The sequence below is a fragment of the Pygocentrus nattereri genome, chromosome 28 (assembly GCF_015220715.1).
Source record: "Pygocentrus nattereri isolate fPygNat1 chromosome 28, fPygNat1.pri, whole genome shotgun sequence".
In the NCBI taxonomy this organism is placed as follows: domain Eukaryota; kingdom Metazoa; phylum Chordata; class Actinopteri; order Characiformes; family Serrasalmidae; genus Pygocentrus; species Pygocentrus nattereri.
In genome coordinates, this window is record NC_051238.1 from 18,074,877 (window position 1) to 18,089,256 (window position 14,380).

Below are 14,380 nucleotides of genomic sequence, written 5' to 3' on the forward strand. Positions count from 1 at the left end.
TGTAATACAGCCCCAGACCATTATCCCTCCTCCACCAAACTTTACTGTTGACATTGTGTGTTCAGGTAGATAGCATTCTCCTGGCATACACCAAATGTCTGGAGTTGTCTGGAGACTGCCAGATATTGAAGCATGATTGATTATTCCAGAGGACACATTTCCACTGCTCCAGAGTTCAGTGGCGGCTTGCTTTTCACAGCTCCAGCTGACGCTTTGCTTGACCCATTTCATGAAGCTCCTGATGCACATTTTCTGTGCTGATGTTGCTTCCAAAGGCAGTTTAAAACTCTGCAGTCAGTTATGTAAGAGAGGATAGGTGATATTATGCTGTATGCCTCACAGAGTGGTGGCAAAGGTGGGATCCTGTGACAGTGCCACATTTAAAGAGACTTCTATGTTAACTGAACAAGAATCTTAAGTTGTATTGACTTACTGTCTGAAGTTCAATATAGTCATATGTTAAGGCTTCCCAGTAACTAACCTTTATGAGTTGAAACACCAGAATCTTTCACAGTGTGTTGGACTGTCTCCTTTTTTATGTGATTGGGTTTAGGAGCAAGTCTCTAGTGAGACTGAGATGAGCAGACTGAAGGTTCTGCAGCAGCACACACTCCAGAGAGAAGAGAAAGCTCAAACAGAGCTAAGACACTCACAGACAAGGGTGAGGGAACTGTAATAAATAACAGTAATGCACATTCACTGATATACATATTATTGACAAATTAAAAGTTCTGACTCTCTTTTCAGCTTGAGAATCTTTACAGTCAGATCAAAAAATGCATACTCCTCACTTCTGAAACTGTATCAGAGAAAGAGGTAAGTGCAGTCATCCATTTTTGCCATCCATTTATTCCAAAATAAGTACTTTGGTGATGAATACCAAATAATGCATTTCGCAATGCATGATAACAGCAAAATCAGTCATATTGCAAATATGGAAGTCTGCGTCATGGATGTTAACAACTTCTATTTTCGTTCTTTTTATGAAAATATTTTCTTCTAAGTCTAAACTAGTAGGCCAGTCCTGGCCATTTAATGGGTTAATATGTCTGTCCACCCATGTATATATCTATAATCCCAGTCCATAATTTGGACAAACACCTTAGATGACAACTGACATGTTCTGTGTAAAGGTGTTGGAGCATTTGTCAGAGCTAGCAGAAGAGAAGGAGGAGTTCAGGTCCAGAATTAAAGAGATGGAGCAACAACTTCAAGAACACAATGAGAATCAGAGGCTCGTGGAAGAAGACAGTGAGAAACTCAAGGCCAGACTGGCTGAATGGCAGGTATTATCAAAGCTAGTGAAAATAACCCCTTAAACTGAATGGATCTGTATTTGGACTCATACTTCAATTTTCCACTGTTAAAATGATATAACTTTCATATCTACACTGTTGGAACAAAACTTTATATCTCCACAATGGGCAGCTTACATGAGAAGGTAAAAAATATCTTAACTTGTAATGCAATTTCAGTGCAACATATTGAAAAAATGATAACATAAAATATAAAATGTCCTGTAACTTCTACACAGGTCATGATGTCCATTATTAATTTTTTCCAGTATGTTAAATTCAGCCAATAAACAGTAGTAGTGCATTAAAGTGTGCCTTCAGTCACATGAAGCCATGTTAAATGATGTTGTGATAGCAGAAGTTCAAAAAGATTTTCAAAAAGATAGTTTTTTGCTAGCTTTTGCCCTCTTAGTGCTGGTGGTATTGTGTGATTGGGTAAGTCCTATAAATAAATAAATAAATGACATATTATTATGACAGCGTACAACACAAAAAATGTAAATGTATTTGTTTTTGTCACTGTATACAGATTCATGCAAAGAAAGCGTGCATGGTGGATGCGATACAGAGCCAAATATCTGCCCTTCAGGATGAGAGTGTGTGCCCTGCTGTCAGTTGGGTTCAGACTCACACACTCTTTATACTGACCAGTCTACACACACTGCTGCAGGACACTGTGAATGGACTGCAGGCAGCAGGAATGGAGGTGTCTGAGGAAAAAGGAGGTAACAGAACAGGCAGAAAGTCAGAAGCAGACTACAGGGAAAAATGATCACAGAAGTACTGAAAGTTCACCTGTACTTATGCTGTTGTAGGAGTGTCAGGGACCATACAGGATTTGTGCCAGCAGCATTGGAAGATCCAGGCAGAACTCAAGAGACTGAAGGTCTGAATATGTTTTGTGAAATGTGTTCAGAATCCAAGTTACAGTAACACTTCAACCAAAAAACATATTTACATGATTTTTGCATTACTCCAAATGTGTCAGTCAAGATCAAGATGTTTGGTGACTGAAGTTTGCTTGTTTAATTTTGCACTGAAACAGAGAGGAACTGAGAGGCTAACGGGCGTAAAGAGAAAAAAATCATTACTCAAGTACAAGTACAGTTTTTGTAAACTGTAGTTTAATAAACATGTAGTTTATTTAAAAACTGCCTAAGTACTGAGTTACTTAGTTACTTTTTCATATTTCTGCTGTCACAACCTGAACATATTCCTGAGCTGACTCGGCTACATAATTGGAAATAATCTGTACAGAAAAACACTTAAGCTAAAAATGATCATATATGGGAAAATGTTCTGAGAGCTGAGACTGATCACAGTTTGCTCTGCTAACACACATTAACACACCTTTCTGTGAACTGTGTAAGGAGCAAGGTTTACATTATACTGCAAGCATTTCATGGTTAGATGATTATATAAGACTTCCTAGTTTATCTGTTTCCAATAAAGTATTTTAGAATTCCTGAAAGACTGCAGAGGCGCTTACTGTTTAATTAAGTTCATTTAAGAGAAAAAAAACAGTCAAAATTATGAGTAGACTGCTTAATTAATAATAGTTTTAGTGAGAGTCCTGCTGCCCATCAGCTCCCTGGACTCTAGTTTCCTTCAGTAGGTGGAAACCTCTACAGACAGTAAGCACATTGACAGCCTTCACACTGTATATTTTCACTGATATCAATTCAGAACATTTACACCATTAAAATCAGCAACAACATCAGCAATTTACCCAGCTTTGGTTTTACTGTAATATATTTCACTAATAATCACGCTGATCACTTCATACAAAATCAAACCTTCTTACTGCATTTCACAGTTAAACAGCTACACAGACTCTCACAGTTAAAGACAAATACAAAGGCAGAGAGAGAGAGAAAGAGAGAGAGACAGACAGAGAGAGAGAGCGAGAGAGAGAGAGAGAGAGAGAGAGAGAGAGAGAGACAGGCCAACAGACAGAGAGAGAGGAAGAAAGAGAGAGACAGAGAGAGAGAGGAAGAGAGAAAGAGAGAGAAAGAGAGAGAGAGAGAGAGACAGAGGAAGAGAGAAAGAAAGATGGAGAGAGAGACAGAGGAAGAGAGAAAGAAAGACAGAGAGAGAGAGGAAGAGAGACAGAGGAAGAGAGAAAGAAAGACAGAGGGAGAGAGAGAGGAAGAGTGGGGACAGTTGGAGAGAGAGGAAGAGAGAGACAGTGAGGCAGAGGAAGAGAGAGACAGTGAGGCAGAGGAAGAGAGAGACAGAGAGAGGAACAGAAAGAGGAAAAGAGAGAGAGGAAGAGGGAGAGAGAGGGTGGGGAGGTGGGGAGGTATCTGATCAGGCCTGTCAGCTGTGAAAGCAGATCTCAGCAGGTTTCGTCTTTGGCCACTAACAACGCCGTTTTCTATAGTTCTTGTGAAAATGAATACAGATGACCATTTGGGTGTGGTCTGTTCTTCGTGTGTGCTGGTTAAGTTCTACTCTGTCCTTCTTCACTAAACTGGACATCTCTGTAGCGTTTTTCCTGCTGGAGCTGCTGTTGTTTGATAGGTGAAGCTTGTAAATTTAACCGCGCTTCGTTCGTATTGGTTTCTGAGCTGATACACTAATCATTTATTTTTACTCTGTAATGTTATGAAAATTAAAGTAGAAAAGTAAAAGTATTTCATTAAAAATGAACTCAAGTAAGAGAAAAAGTACTATGATTTAATACTACTCAAAAAAGTACCATTACAGGGAAAAGTACTCAATTACAGTAACAAGAGTAAATGTAATTCGTTACTTACACTTCTGGAGGCTAATTTATATGACACTTACTGGAATGTTCTAGTTTGCTGGTAGTATTGTGCAAAGTATTGTACATGCCTAGATCACACACCTGAAACTGTCTTGTTGTTGTTAAGTAATCCCAAATGGACCTGTTTATGTGGTTTATGACACTATGGCAGGCAGAGAAGGAGCAGCTTGAAGAAAGAGAAGCCCAGGCTGGTGAACTACAGGACAGTCTGGAAGCCATGAGACAAGAACTGGAACATCAGAAACTACAGGTCCTGCTAATGATGTATAGTAACTAAGTTACATTCAGTTTATGTTAGTGAATGTATGTAATAATAAATGTAGTCAACAGACTCAAGTCAGTTCTAGTTCAGCTGTATAACTGAGGTTAATACTTTGTGATCTCGTATTCAGTGCTTTTCCATTCAGCAGAGTAGTGGATTGATTTAAATGTGCAGATTACAGAAAGAAAGGCAGAGATGGAGAACACTGTGAAGCTTCAACTGGAGAAGATGAAGACTGATCTGGAGTCAGCCAGAACAGCAGAAGTGAGTCAATTTCATTTTATTATTTAAGTATGTCTCAGAATTATTTATTAGATTTAATGAATACACAAATTGGACTGGATTAATATGTGAGTGTGCGCTTAAAACAGTTTGGAGAGTTTAACTTTTGAAAATAGCCTCAGGATTTTATTTTGGCCCTGTTTTTCAGTACCATACACATTACATGTCCACTTGCTGTGTATTTTTGTTTTTGCACTACATATTGGAACATTGCTCTGAGGATTTGATTGCATTCAGCCACAAGAGCATTAGAGAGGTCAGATACTGATGTTGGATGATTATTTCTGGATCACAAATGTCACACCAGCTGCACCCCAAAGCTATTTGAATCAAGTTCCATCAGTCCAGAGAACACAGTTCTATTGCTCCGCAGCCCAAAGCTTTGTACCCTTCTAGCTGGTACTTGTCATTGGACATTATGGCCTTAGGCTCTTGTGTGACTGCTCCAGAATGTCCCATTCTAATAAAAATGTTTGTCTATGAAGCTGTGTTATGTACATTTGAACAGTTGGTGCACATTAAAGTAGCAGAATTCATTAATTAGAAGAAGTGTGTAGATACTTTAGGAACTATAATGTACTTTCATGAATGTTGTCATAACATATTGGAATTTATTTCAAAATAGATGTGATTGATTTGCTGCCTTCAATTATTTAACACTGTGTATGTGAATTTCGGTAATTTTCTGTGTTACCAGGTTGTTCTGCGTTTGGAGATGGAGACAAGACAGGCAGAGTGGATCATCAAACTGGAGAAAGCAAAGGAAAAAGAAAGGGAACTGACGGAGAAAGTTAGGGAAAGAGAAAAACAAGTGGAGCAATGGAGGGAGAGAAACCTGGAAGAGGAAGAGAGTAAAAGAGAGTGGTTGAGACAAATAGAGGAGGGCCTGCAGAGAGGGGCAGAGGAGGAGAGAGAGAGGATCAGAGTGGAGATCGAAGAGTACAAGGAGCAGGTACAGTTTTTTTATTACTTCTTTAGTGTTAAAAAGTGCTTTAAAGTTTTTTATTACACTTCCGCATCTGAATTAAATTGTACTGAAGGTGCGGCAGCACGCTCACACCATTGTCGCCATGGAAAAGCAAGTGAGCACAGCCCAGCAGAGAGAGCGAGAGTTGGAGGAGGAGAGAGACTCATTGACACAGCAGCTTGCAGGTGAATGTCTCATTTTGTGCGCAGGGTAAACCATAGATGAGTTTTACCTTTTAAGCTGTGAAACTGAATGTTACATCGTAACTATGAGGTGTTTGCTGAGCACTGACGCCAAAACAGGAAAAAACTTTGGCTCTTTGTCAGTGTTATTACAAATATTCTGCTTATCATAAATGTTTCATAGAGGCACTCAGCAGACTGGAGGAAGATAAGCCCAGCATTGCACATGAGGAATCAAAAGAGCAACAGCAACTAGAGCAGACAGTCACATCTCTCAGGTAAAATAAATAAAAAAATTAACAGGACATTGGCCATGATTAATTTTTATTCCTGTGTCAGTGTTGATTTGCCATCTAGTTCAAGAAGTTTCTGTCTTTGAAACTGGTTTCAAAGCACTGCTACTAAAGTCTTGCTGACAAGAGTCTGAAATATTGTAAATGTAAAATACAGGTCAAGTAAAATACTGAGCATTCATTTTTAATTAGTGTCCATTGTCTCAACAAGACATGCCTTCATCTCATGATGCATAAGTTAGATTAAAAGTAGTTAAAATGTCATCTTGACCTCTTCTAACACCTCAAATTATGCATGAGAATATGTCATAATGATTTACATAGCCCTACACATCCCATACTGAAGCATCCAGAAATTAAAAATGATCTCTGAACACTACATAAAAATAATCTGTGAGCATGCAGCACATTTTTCTTTGCAGAAACAGTAATTTTTTAAGTGAGATCATACAGCATTTACACTGTAGAATCAATTGAATCAAATCAATTTTAACTAAAAAAGTTAGCTACTGGTCTACCTTAGAATTCTGAGCTAACTGAACTTTGAATAGTAAGTAAACAGAAAAAGAATCTGTGTTTTGAGCTCCGTCAGCTTATTATTTGTAACATAAGATTTTAAGGCAGCCCGAATACTAACTTCTTTTACATTCTGAATTAGCAGAATGTGTTCTGGTTCTTTTTATGTCTTGGAAATGTTCAGAAGTAGAGGTGGGCGATACATGATATGTCACCATATTTTGTGTTTTTAAGCCATCATAAGTTGGCACTGTCTGAAGTGTCACATTTTACAAATGCCATCAAAGACAACAAGTACAAATTATTAAATAAAATAAATGATTATTTTTATTAAGCATTTCACTGACTGCACTGCTCTAACTCAGAGTAAACAGGAGTAATTACGTTGTTTTTTAATGAAATGTGGTTGGTCAGAGTTCTTAAAAAACTGATGATGTCCATATGTTCAAAAAGGCATATTGTGACATATTGTGATGTAAGATTATCAGTGATAAATATTGTTTTATTGCCCAAGTGGAAAGAGTAACATAAAGACATTCTCAATTTAAAAAAGAAACTGAGTTAAAGGCAAATTGCTTTCCTCACAAATCTTCCTGAGGCCAAAATTGGACTTCTAACTGAATAAAAGGAACTAGTTACTTCTCACCTCTTTTTGCAATGAATGCCGTCTTTGAGCTAACAAAGGTAGAAATCACAATTTACTGATTGTATGACTCTCTCTCTTTCAGGGCATCACTTGAAGAGTCCCAAAAGGAAGTGGTCAGGCAGGGTGAGGTCATCACTTCTCTGAGTCGTGACTTGGCACATGTCCATGCTCGCCTCTCTGACCTCACAGGTGCATTACACTCAGACAGTGCTTCATGTTACTAGAAAAAGGCTTAAGCTAATACAAGCTTAAAGCTTCGATCTCCTGACATTCTTTCAAAGATGTTTCAACCAAAATATACAGTTTTCCTTTTACCCCAAATGTAGTCAGTCAGCCAACACGTCTTGTCAGCTGTTTGATTTGTTAGTTTTAATAAGTTTAAAATTTTGTTTTTCTTTAACACTTTTAATGAAAACAGAGTTTAAAGGGGAATTCCACTGATCTTTCAAAATTTCTGCAGGTTTCTGGTGTACAGTGGTGGTGATAACAGCTTACACATGTCTTTGGAGTTGTGTAAGCTTTTATATGTTGATGATAGTAATAGCGGTAAATCTTTGGGGACTATTTTGCCCCACATCACCTTGAATGTACCTAAATTTTGCGACAAATATCTTATATCAACAGTATCATACAGCAATGTTTCAGACATCAGGCAGCTTGTTTATGACCACTTCATGTAATAACGTATATAATACAATAACGTAATAAGCTTTGAGTGTCTGATTCCTATCATCACTACTGTGAACAATTCTGACTCAGGATGAACTGAGCTTTTCATATCAAACCTCTGTGAGTGACACTGTTTACATCATAACCATTTAATTATGCAGAAATTCTGAAAAAACAGTGGAATTCCCCTTTTAATGTGCAATGTATTTTTAGATTTTATTTCTATCAGTGTTGCAGTATGCATGCTACTGATGTCAACACAATGTCATTTTTTATTCTTATTAAGATTCTTGTTTAATTTTTTCATTTATATATTGAATTAAAAGGTGTATAGCAGTTGAATTATTTGCAGTGTTTGGTTAAAAAGACATGTAACATAAATACAGCATTTAAGGGCAATGAAATCATTGTAGGTAGAGTATAAAAATCACCAATATAGATTTGAAAAAGCTCAAAGAATCAAAGGCCTGGGGCAGTCATGGGCTGGTGGTTAGGGAACCGGACCTGTGACCAGAAGGTTGCTGGTTTGAGCCCCAGAGCTGACAGTACATGACTGAGGTTTCCTTGAGCAAGGCACCTAACCCCCAACTGCTCCCTGGGACATGTGGATAGGGCTGCATGTGTGCTCACTGCTCACTATTGTGTATGTGGGTTAAATGTGGAGGTGAAATTTCCCTGTTGTTGGACTAATAAGAGACACTTAATCTAATAATTCAGACTTTGATACTGATGCACCTTTCAAGTAGATCATAATCCATCGAAAACCCAAAATTGTGATGCCGCAACTATTTTTTGGAACACAATGTCAGCCAAAGCAGGAATACTGTTAAGTAATCAAATGCCTGTATGTCCACTATAAACTGATCTGCACATTAAACTGTTTGTCTTTAATGTGCATATTGGTTAAAGGTATGTCATACAGTGTCAGTAGCTACATAAGGAAGTATGTTAGAGATTACTTCATAATTCAATGTCATTTGAAGCTTCCATTACTTCTTAGCTACATTAGCTTCGTACCTCCAGTACAAAACTAAAGAAGCAAACCTTGGCCAAATGTGTCTTGGCTGATTGGCAAAATTTTGAGTAAGGGGAAATGTCTTTGCATTGTTTCAGATAAAATGTGAAGTTGATGTTTCACTCTGCATCTCCAAGTTCTCTCTATGGAAAGTTAAAGCTAGTCTTTCTGTTCAGGGGAACTGAGCGAGCAGCAGAAAATGGAGTTGGAGACTCACAAAGCTTTAGTGGTAGACCAGAGGATGCAACTGAGCATGCTCACTCAGAAATTGACCATGACCTCGCAGCTTCTGGAACAGAAGGATGAGGAACAAAAGATGCTGAGAGAGAAGCTGACGTATGCTAATTTAAAAGCCTGCACAAACGTACTTAAACGTACTTACTTAAAAAGTATCTTTGGTAATAATATTTTTCTCTTTTGCTGGTAGAGAAACAGAGAAGGATTTGAAGAGTAAAACAGAAGACCAAGAGTACACCAGCCTTGTTCCTGTGCTACGAATGCAGCAAACTAAGGTGGCCATATTTGAGCCTAACTGAAACAGTTATTATATTTTTCTGTTGCACTACATTCATACTGTTTTAGCCTTTTGACCTGATGTTAATCTACAACTATGAAACTAAATTTAGTATCAGTAAATGCTGAAGCTCTAGTGACTTTCATTGTCTTGTGATACAGGGGTCAATTTAGATCTGCCAGTTCTCTTATGCCTCTTTTCTCTTGTTATCATCCAATACACTGACTGGCCACTTCATCAAATACATGTTCTTCATTAAATAAACAATCTTTGTCCATTTTTTCACTTCAACTTACAATATAGGAGCCCTTTGTAGTTCTACAATTAGAATCTGTTTCTCTGAGTACATGGTTAGTACCCTTTCCTCCTGTTCATTAATGGTCTGGACTGCCACAGGACCACCATGGAGCAGTTATTATTAGGGTGGTGGATCATTCTCAACACTGAAGTGACTCTCACCTGGTGGTGGCAAGTTAGTGTGTGTTGCGTTGGAATGAGTGGATCAGACACAACAGTACTGCTGAAGTTTAAAAACTGTCCACTCTATTAGACACTCCTACCTTGTTGGTCCACCTTGTAGATGTAAAGTCAGAGACAATAGCTCACCTGTTTCTGCACAATTTGTGTTGGTCATCCTCTAGTCCTTTATTAGTGATTACAGGACTGTTGCCAAAAGGACGCTGTTACCTGGATATTTGTGGTTAGTGGACTATTCTTAGTCCAGCAGTAACACTCAGGTATTTAAAAACTCTGTGTCTGATCCACTCATACAAGTGCAGCACAGACTAACACACCATCACCGCACCAGTGTAACTGCAGTAATGAGAATGATCCACCACTCAAATAATACCTGCGATGGTGGTCCTGAGGGGGTCCTGACCATTGAAGAACAGGGTGAAATGGAGCTAAAAAGTGTGCAGAGAGGCAGATGGACTACAGTCTATAATTGAAAACTACAAAGTGCACATATAAGGTAAGTGGAGCTAACTGAAGACCCCCAAAGAGACAATGAAAATGGACAGATTAAGGAATTCCTTTTGCAAAATCCTTGGTGCTCTTTCAACATAAGATTTTTTGTGCTCACATCAGGTCTTTGGAAAAGCTTGAAATGTAGAAATGCTGTATGCATACACACCCACACACACACAAAGGTTATGTGCAATGTTAGGACATTTTGCTGACTGTGACATTGTGTTTCTCAGATTTTCCTGCAAAGTCAGGACATTTTGCCCTTAAAACATACACACACCAGTGTGCACTTGTTCTAGAGTAGTGCTTCTGCAAATATTTCACAGTTGCAAATTTCTTCTTCCTGTATTTATCAGGATGCATCCCTTATGGTGAGTCCCAGCGATCTTACCCCTCAGAGTTCAAAGGGCAAAAGTCATCGCTGTGAAGCTATGATCCGTCAGCAGAGGGAAACACTCGCTGAGATGAGAGCGAGGATCAGAGCTGTTGAACAGAAGTGGCCCAGCAGTGAGTTACACTAGAGCCTCCTCTCATCAGCATTGTTCACTGATCTGATGAGTTGTACTGTATTTTTTGTCTCTCTTGTGTTGCAGAGCTGTTAGGCCAGCAGGTGGAGCCAGTGATGCAGGACCGAATGAAGACTCACAGGCCTCAGAGACTTCAAGCACAAAGGGGTTCAATCAGCCATGTGGTACCAGTTCAGCTGATCATTTACTTTGCATATATAATAAAGCTACCTCTGTGGGCCAGTGTTTGTGCATTTTACTGTAAGGGTCCACATATTTACATAACATCACTGTTGGAACTCTTTTAACTCCAGTTTTGCAATTATATATACATTTTTTACATAATTTGAAAACGTGCACTGTTCACTACATTATATGAAAATGAACCTATGGACCAATAAAACTGGACTAAAATTAACATTTTCCTTCACCTGTAAACTTAATGTTCAGACAGTGATGATAACTTGCCTATTTCCTGTTTCATGCTTCATAGTAGAAGCTTAATAATTTGTAGTTGTTAATTAATAATAAGGTGTAAAATGTGAACTGTATTTTTGTTTGTTTTGTTTTTTGTTTTTGTTTTGTTTTTAGGATATGTATGTAGTTAACATGTAAACAAAGTTAATTTGGGGCGGATTGATGTGAAATGTTCAGTTCTAGAGAAGCTTACACAGAATTGTTGACAGTGGTGGTGATAGGAACCAGATATCTGAGGCATTTTTATGCCTCTAAAGAGCTTCCGCACTGAAAGTTCTTACACAAGATGGTTGCGATTATGCTGCCTGATGCCTGAGACTTTGTTTTATGACAGGTTTAAGATAAGGATTTGGCCTCAAACATATTTTTTAAATGTATTCATGTTGAAGAGCAACATGCAGGACATTGTAAGGCATGAAAACATTTTTCAATGCATTATTATTACCACCACTGTAAAAAATCTGAGTCTCTAAAATGATCACATTTTACACTAAACCACTCTGGATTACTTTGTTAACATTTCAACTTTTGAATTATGTGGAAATAGTGAAGAATTAGTGGAATACCCCACCAAAGGAGTCAATTGTTCTGTAGTAAGGATTTCTGTACTTCTGTTGGCTGTGCTGTATGCAGCATATGCTATGCTAGATTTCTAAAGCTTCTGGGCTTGGTTGGTTCATGCAGAGCGGCTTTGCCTTCCCTGAGGCTCTGAGTGAGGCAGCATTGGAACGCACAGCAAGGCTGGACATGTCAGATGCTCTGGAGCTAAGCGAGAGGACTGTAAGTGCAAGACTATCCTCAGTCCAGCAGTAAATACAGTACAATGAATATACAGTAAAAGACAGTGTCAGTCAGACTTTCGAATGTATACGGGCCTGAGCAGTGCAGAGTATAGTAGCAGACAGTGCAAATTATATGTAAACCATAACAGACACATTACAAAGTTCAAATGATACCCCAGAGAGAAGCATAATAATATACCAGCAGTGTAATGGCCAGTCCTCATGTCTCTTTCTCTGTTAGGCTTGCTTTTTCTCTGAAATGGTTTTCTTATCTGTGCTACAGGAAATGACTTGGTATTTTTGAACCAGGACTTTTATCACATCATGACTTGGTTATCACTTCACACGCTGACTTTGATGGCTGGCTTGAACTAAGCAGTTTTCTACAGCAGTGAATCACTTCATTAGTCTACAGTGGCAATGATTGGAGCAAATCAACCTTGAAACTTAATGTTTAGTGTTTCTGACTTCTGACCTTATGTGTTCAACTGAATGTTTCCACAGCTTGTAGAGTGTAGCAGTGCATCTGGTGTAATGTGGTTGGTCTACAGGAAATGGCTGCATACCGAAACTGTTATTAAGTTTTCAGTGTTGCATTATTGCATTCCGCAATTAATATCACTTCTCTGATACAACTACATATTCAGACTTCACTGGTACATCCACTGCACTTTTCCTCTCAGCAAGCACAGTACGTCCATCTACATGATTAACCTATCACAGTCATGACATGAGCTGTACAGTACACTACAGTACAAGCCTATAGCAGGCAAATTGTCTGATTAGCTAATTGCTTCCTTGTTGTTGATACTTAGTAGCTCCCGACTGCTGACAGAGACTGTCCAAGATCAAATAAACAAACTTTACTCACTGCTGCCCTCTAAGGATGTCAGTAGATACTAGTCAGATGTTAGTATTTTTTGTGTTTTTGTAAAGAAAAAGACAAAGAAAACACAAAGAAAACTTTTCAGATTTTTCAGTATTTTTACATTATTAACACTGCATATAAAAATTCAAAAGACACATTTAGATTCTTTGGTCATATTGTATAGTAAATAAAATGACGATATTTGTGTTGTAGACATTGTCACCCCTATCACCACCATTGTAAAGAAAATCTAATTTTGTTTAGAATGGGGCATTTCATATCAATCAATTCTGAATTTCTTTTTTCTGCCAAAGTTTTATGCAGAAGTTTCAGAAAATCAGTTTGAACATATGATTGTGAAATCTAACAACTGTGGAGAACAGTTTTTTTTTGTGATCAGCTCAAATAATTGCAGTCAAGTGATTTTACAATAATTGTGATGGGCCTACAGAAAATGTATTTCTCACTGTTTTCTGTAATAAACTGACAAAACAAAACATGGAATTAAACTGGCTGCTGTTTTGAAACAGGATTATTAGACAGTTAAAGGCTCTGTTGCCTCATAAACTCACATTGTCACTTAATAAGGACACCCTTCCTACTCAATACAGGCCCAGTCACCCAAATAAGTATCAGTCCAAAACTAGCAGGCCATTACACCTTCAAACTTAGAAGGAGATTAATTATTCAATACAGACTCAATCATCCATAACAATATCTGAGCCAGTGATGTGATGAATATGCGATGAAGTCTTTGATATGATATTGTATTTCTTTGTTCAGTATGTGGATTTGGCGCGAGAGCTGTGTGAAGCTTTAGAGTTGAGTCAGGGGCAGCTTTCAGGATGTGTCCCACTGAAGCACCTCCCGCCTGCAGAGAGAGAGCGGCTGGCCTCACTCAGACAGGACGACCTGGAGCTGTTCCGAAACCGCTTGGCTCTACAGAACAGCCAGAGCCAAAACACACACCTGCTACTGCAACAGAGCCAGAGGGAGATACACACACTCAGGTGTTCAAATAGCTTAGACTCATTTGTGCAAAAACACAACACATACAGATATAGCGCTGCGCAAAAGTTAGAGACCACCCATTTGTTCGTTTAATTTACATTTGAAATTAGATACTGATTGTTAATGTTTCTTAAGATTTTGTACTTAATGGTCATTTTGACTGGATATTAATGAAATGAAAGGGTGGTCTTACTTTTGCACAGTACTTAATAGGTTCTCATATATACATTACTAAACAGGAACACCAGGAATCAATTGTCATTTAAGACACACACACACACAGACACACATGTATTAGGACAGCTTCACATTACACCTACAGGAGCTTTTATGACATCCCATTCTAAATCCATAGA

The 14,380-nt window shown here is 38.3% G+C and overlaps 1 protein-coding gene across 1 annotated transcript in view; it reads left to right on the top strand.

Annotated features, from left to right (window-relative positions):
- fhad1 (forkhead-associated (FHA) phosphopeptide binding domain 1) overlaps positions 1-14,380 on the top strand; it is a 30,102-nt gene that overhangs the window by 6,741 nt on the left and 8,981 nt on the right. Inside the window, exons 11-27 of the mRNA XM_017721320.2 lie at positions 554-661; positions 748-816; positions 1,134-1,286; positions 1,825-2,020; positions 2,111-2,181; positions 4,217-4,315; positions 4,502-4,591; positions 5,307-5,561; positions 5,650-5,761; positions 5,943-6,036; positions 7,296-7,402; positions 9,074-9,233; positions 9,325-9,409; positions 10,737-10,887; positions 10,974-11,071; positions 12,048-12,143; positions 13,797-14,023. Of these exons, the coding sequence (XP_017576809.2) occupies positions 554-661; positions 748-816; positions 1,134-1,286; positions 1,825-2,020; positions 2,111-2,181; positions 4,217-4,315; positions 4,502-4,591; positions 5,307-5,561; positions 5,650-5,761; positions 5,943-6,036; positions 7,296-7,402; positions 9,074-9,233; positions 9,325-9,409; positions 10,737-10,887; positions 10,974-11,071; positions 12,048-12,143; positions 13,797-14,023 (2,171 nt within the window). The remainder of the gene's footprint in view (positions 1-553; positions 662-747; positions 817-1,133; positions 1,287-1,824; positions 2,021-2,110; positions 2,182-4,216; positions 4,316-4,501; positions 4,592-5,306; positions 5,562-5,649; positions 5,762-5,942; positions 6,037-7,295; positions 7,403-9,073; positions 9,234-9,324; positions 9,410-10,736; positions 10,888-10,973; positions 11,072-12,047; positions 12,144-13,796; positions 14,024-14,380) is intronic.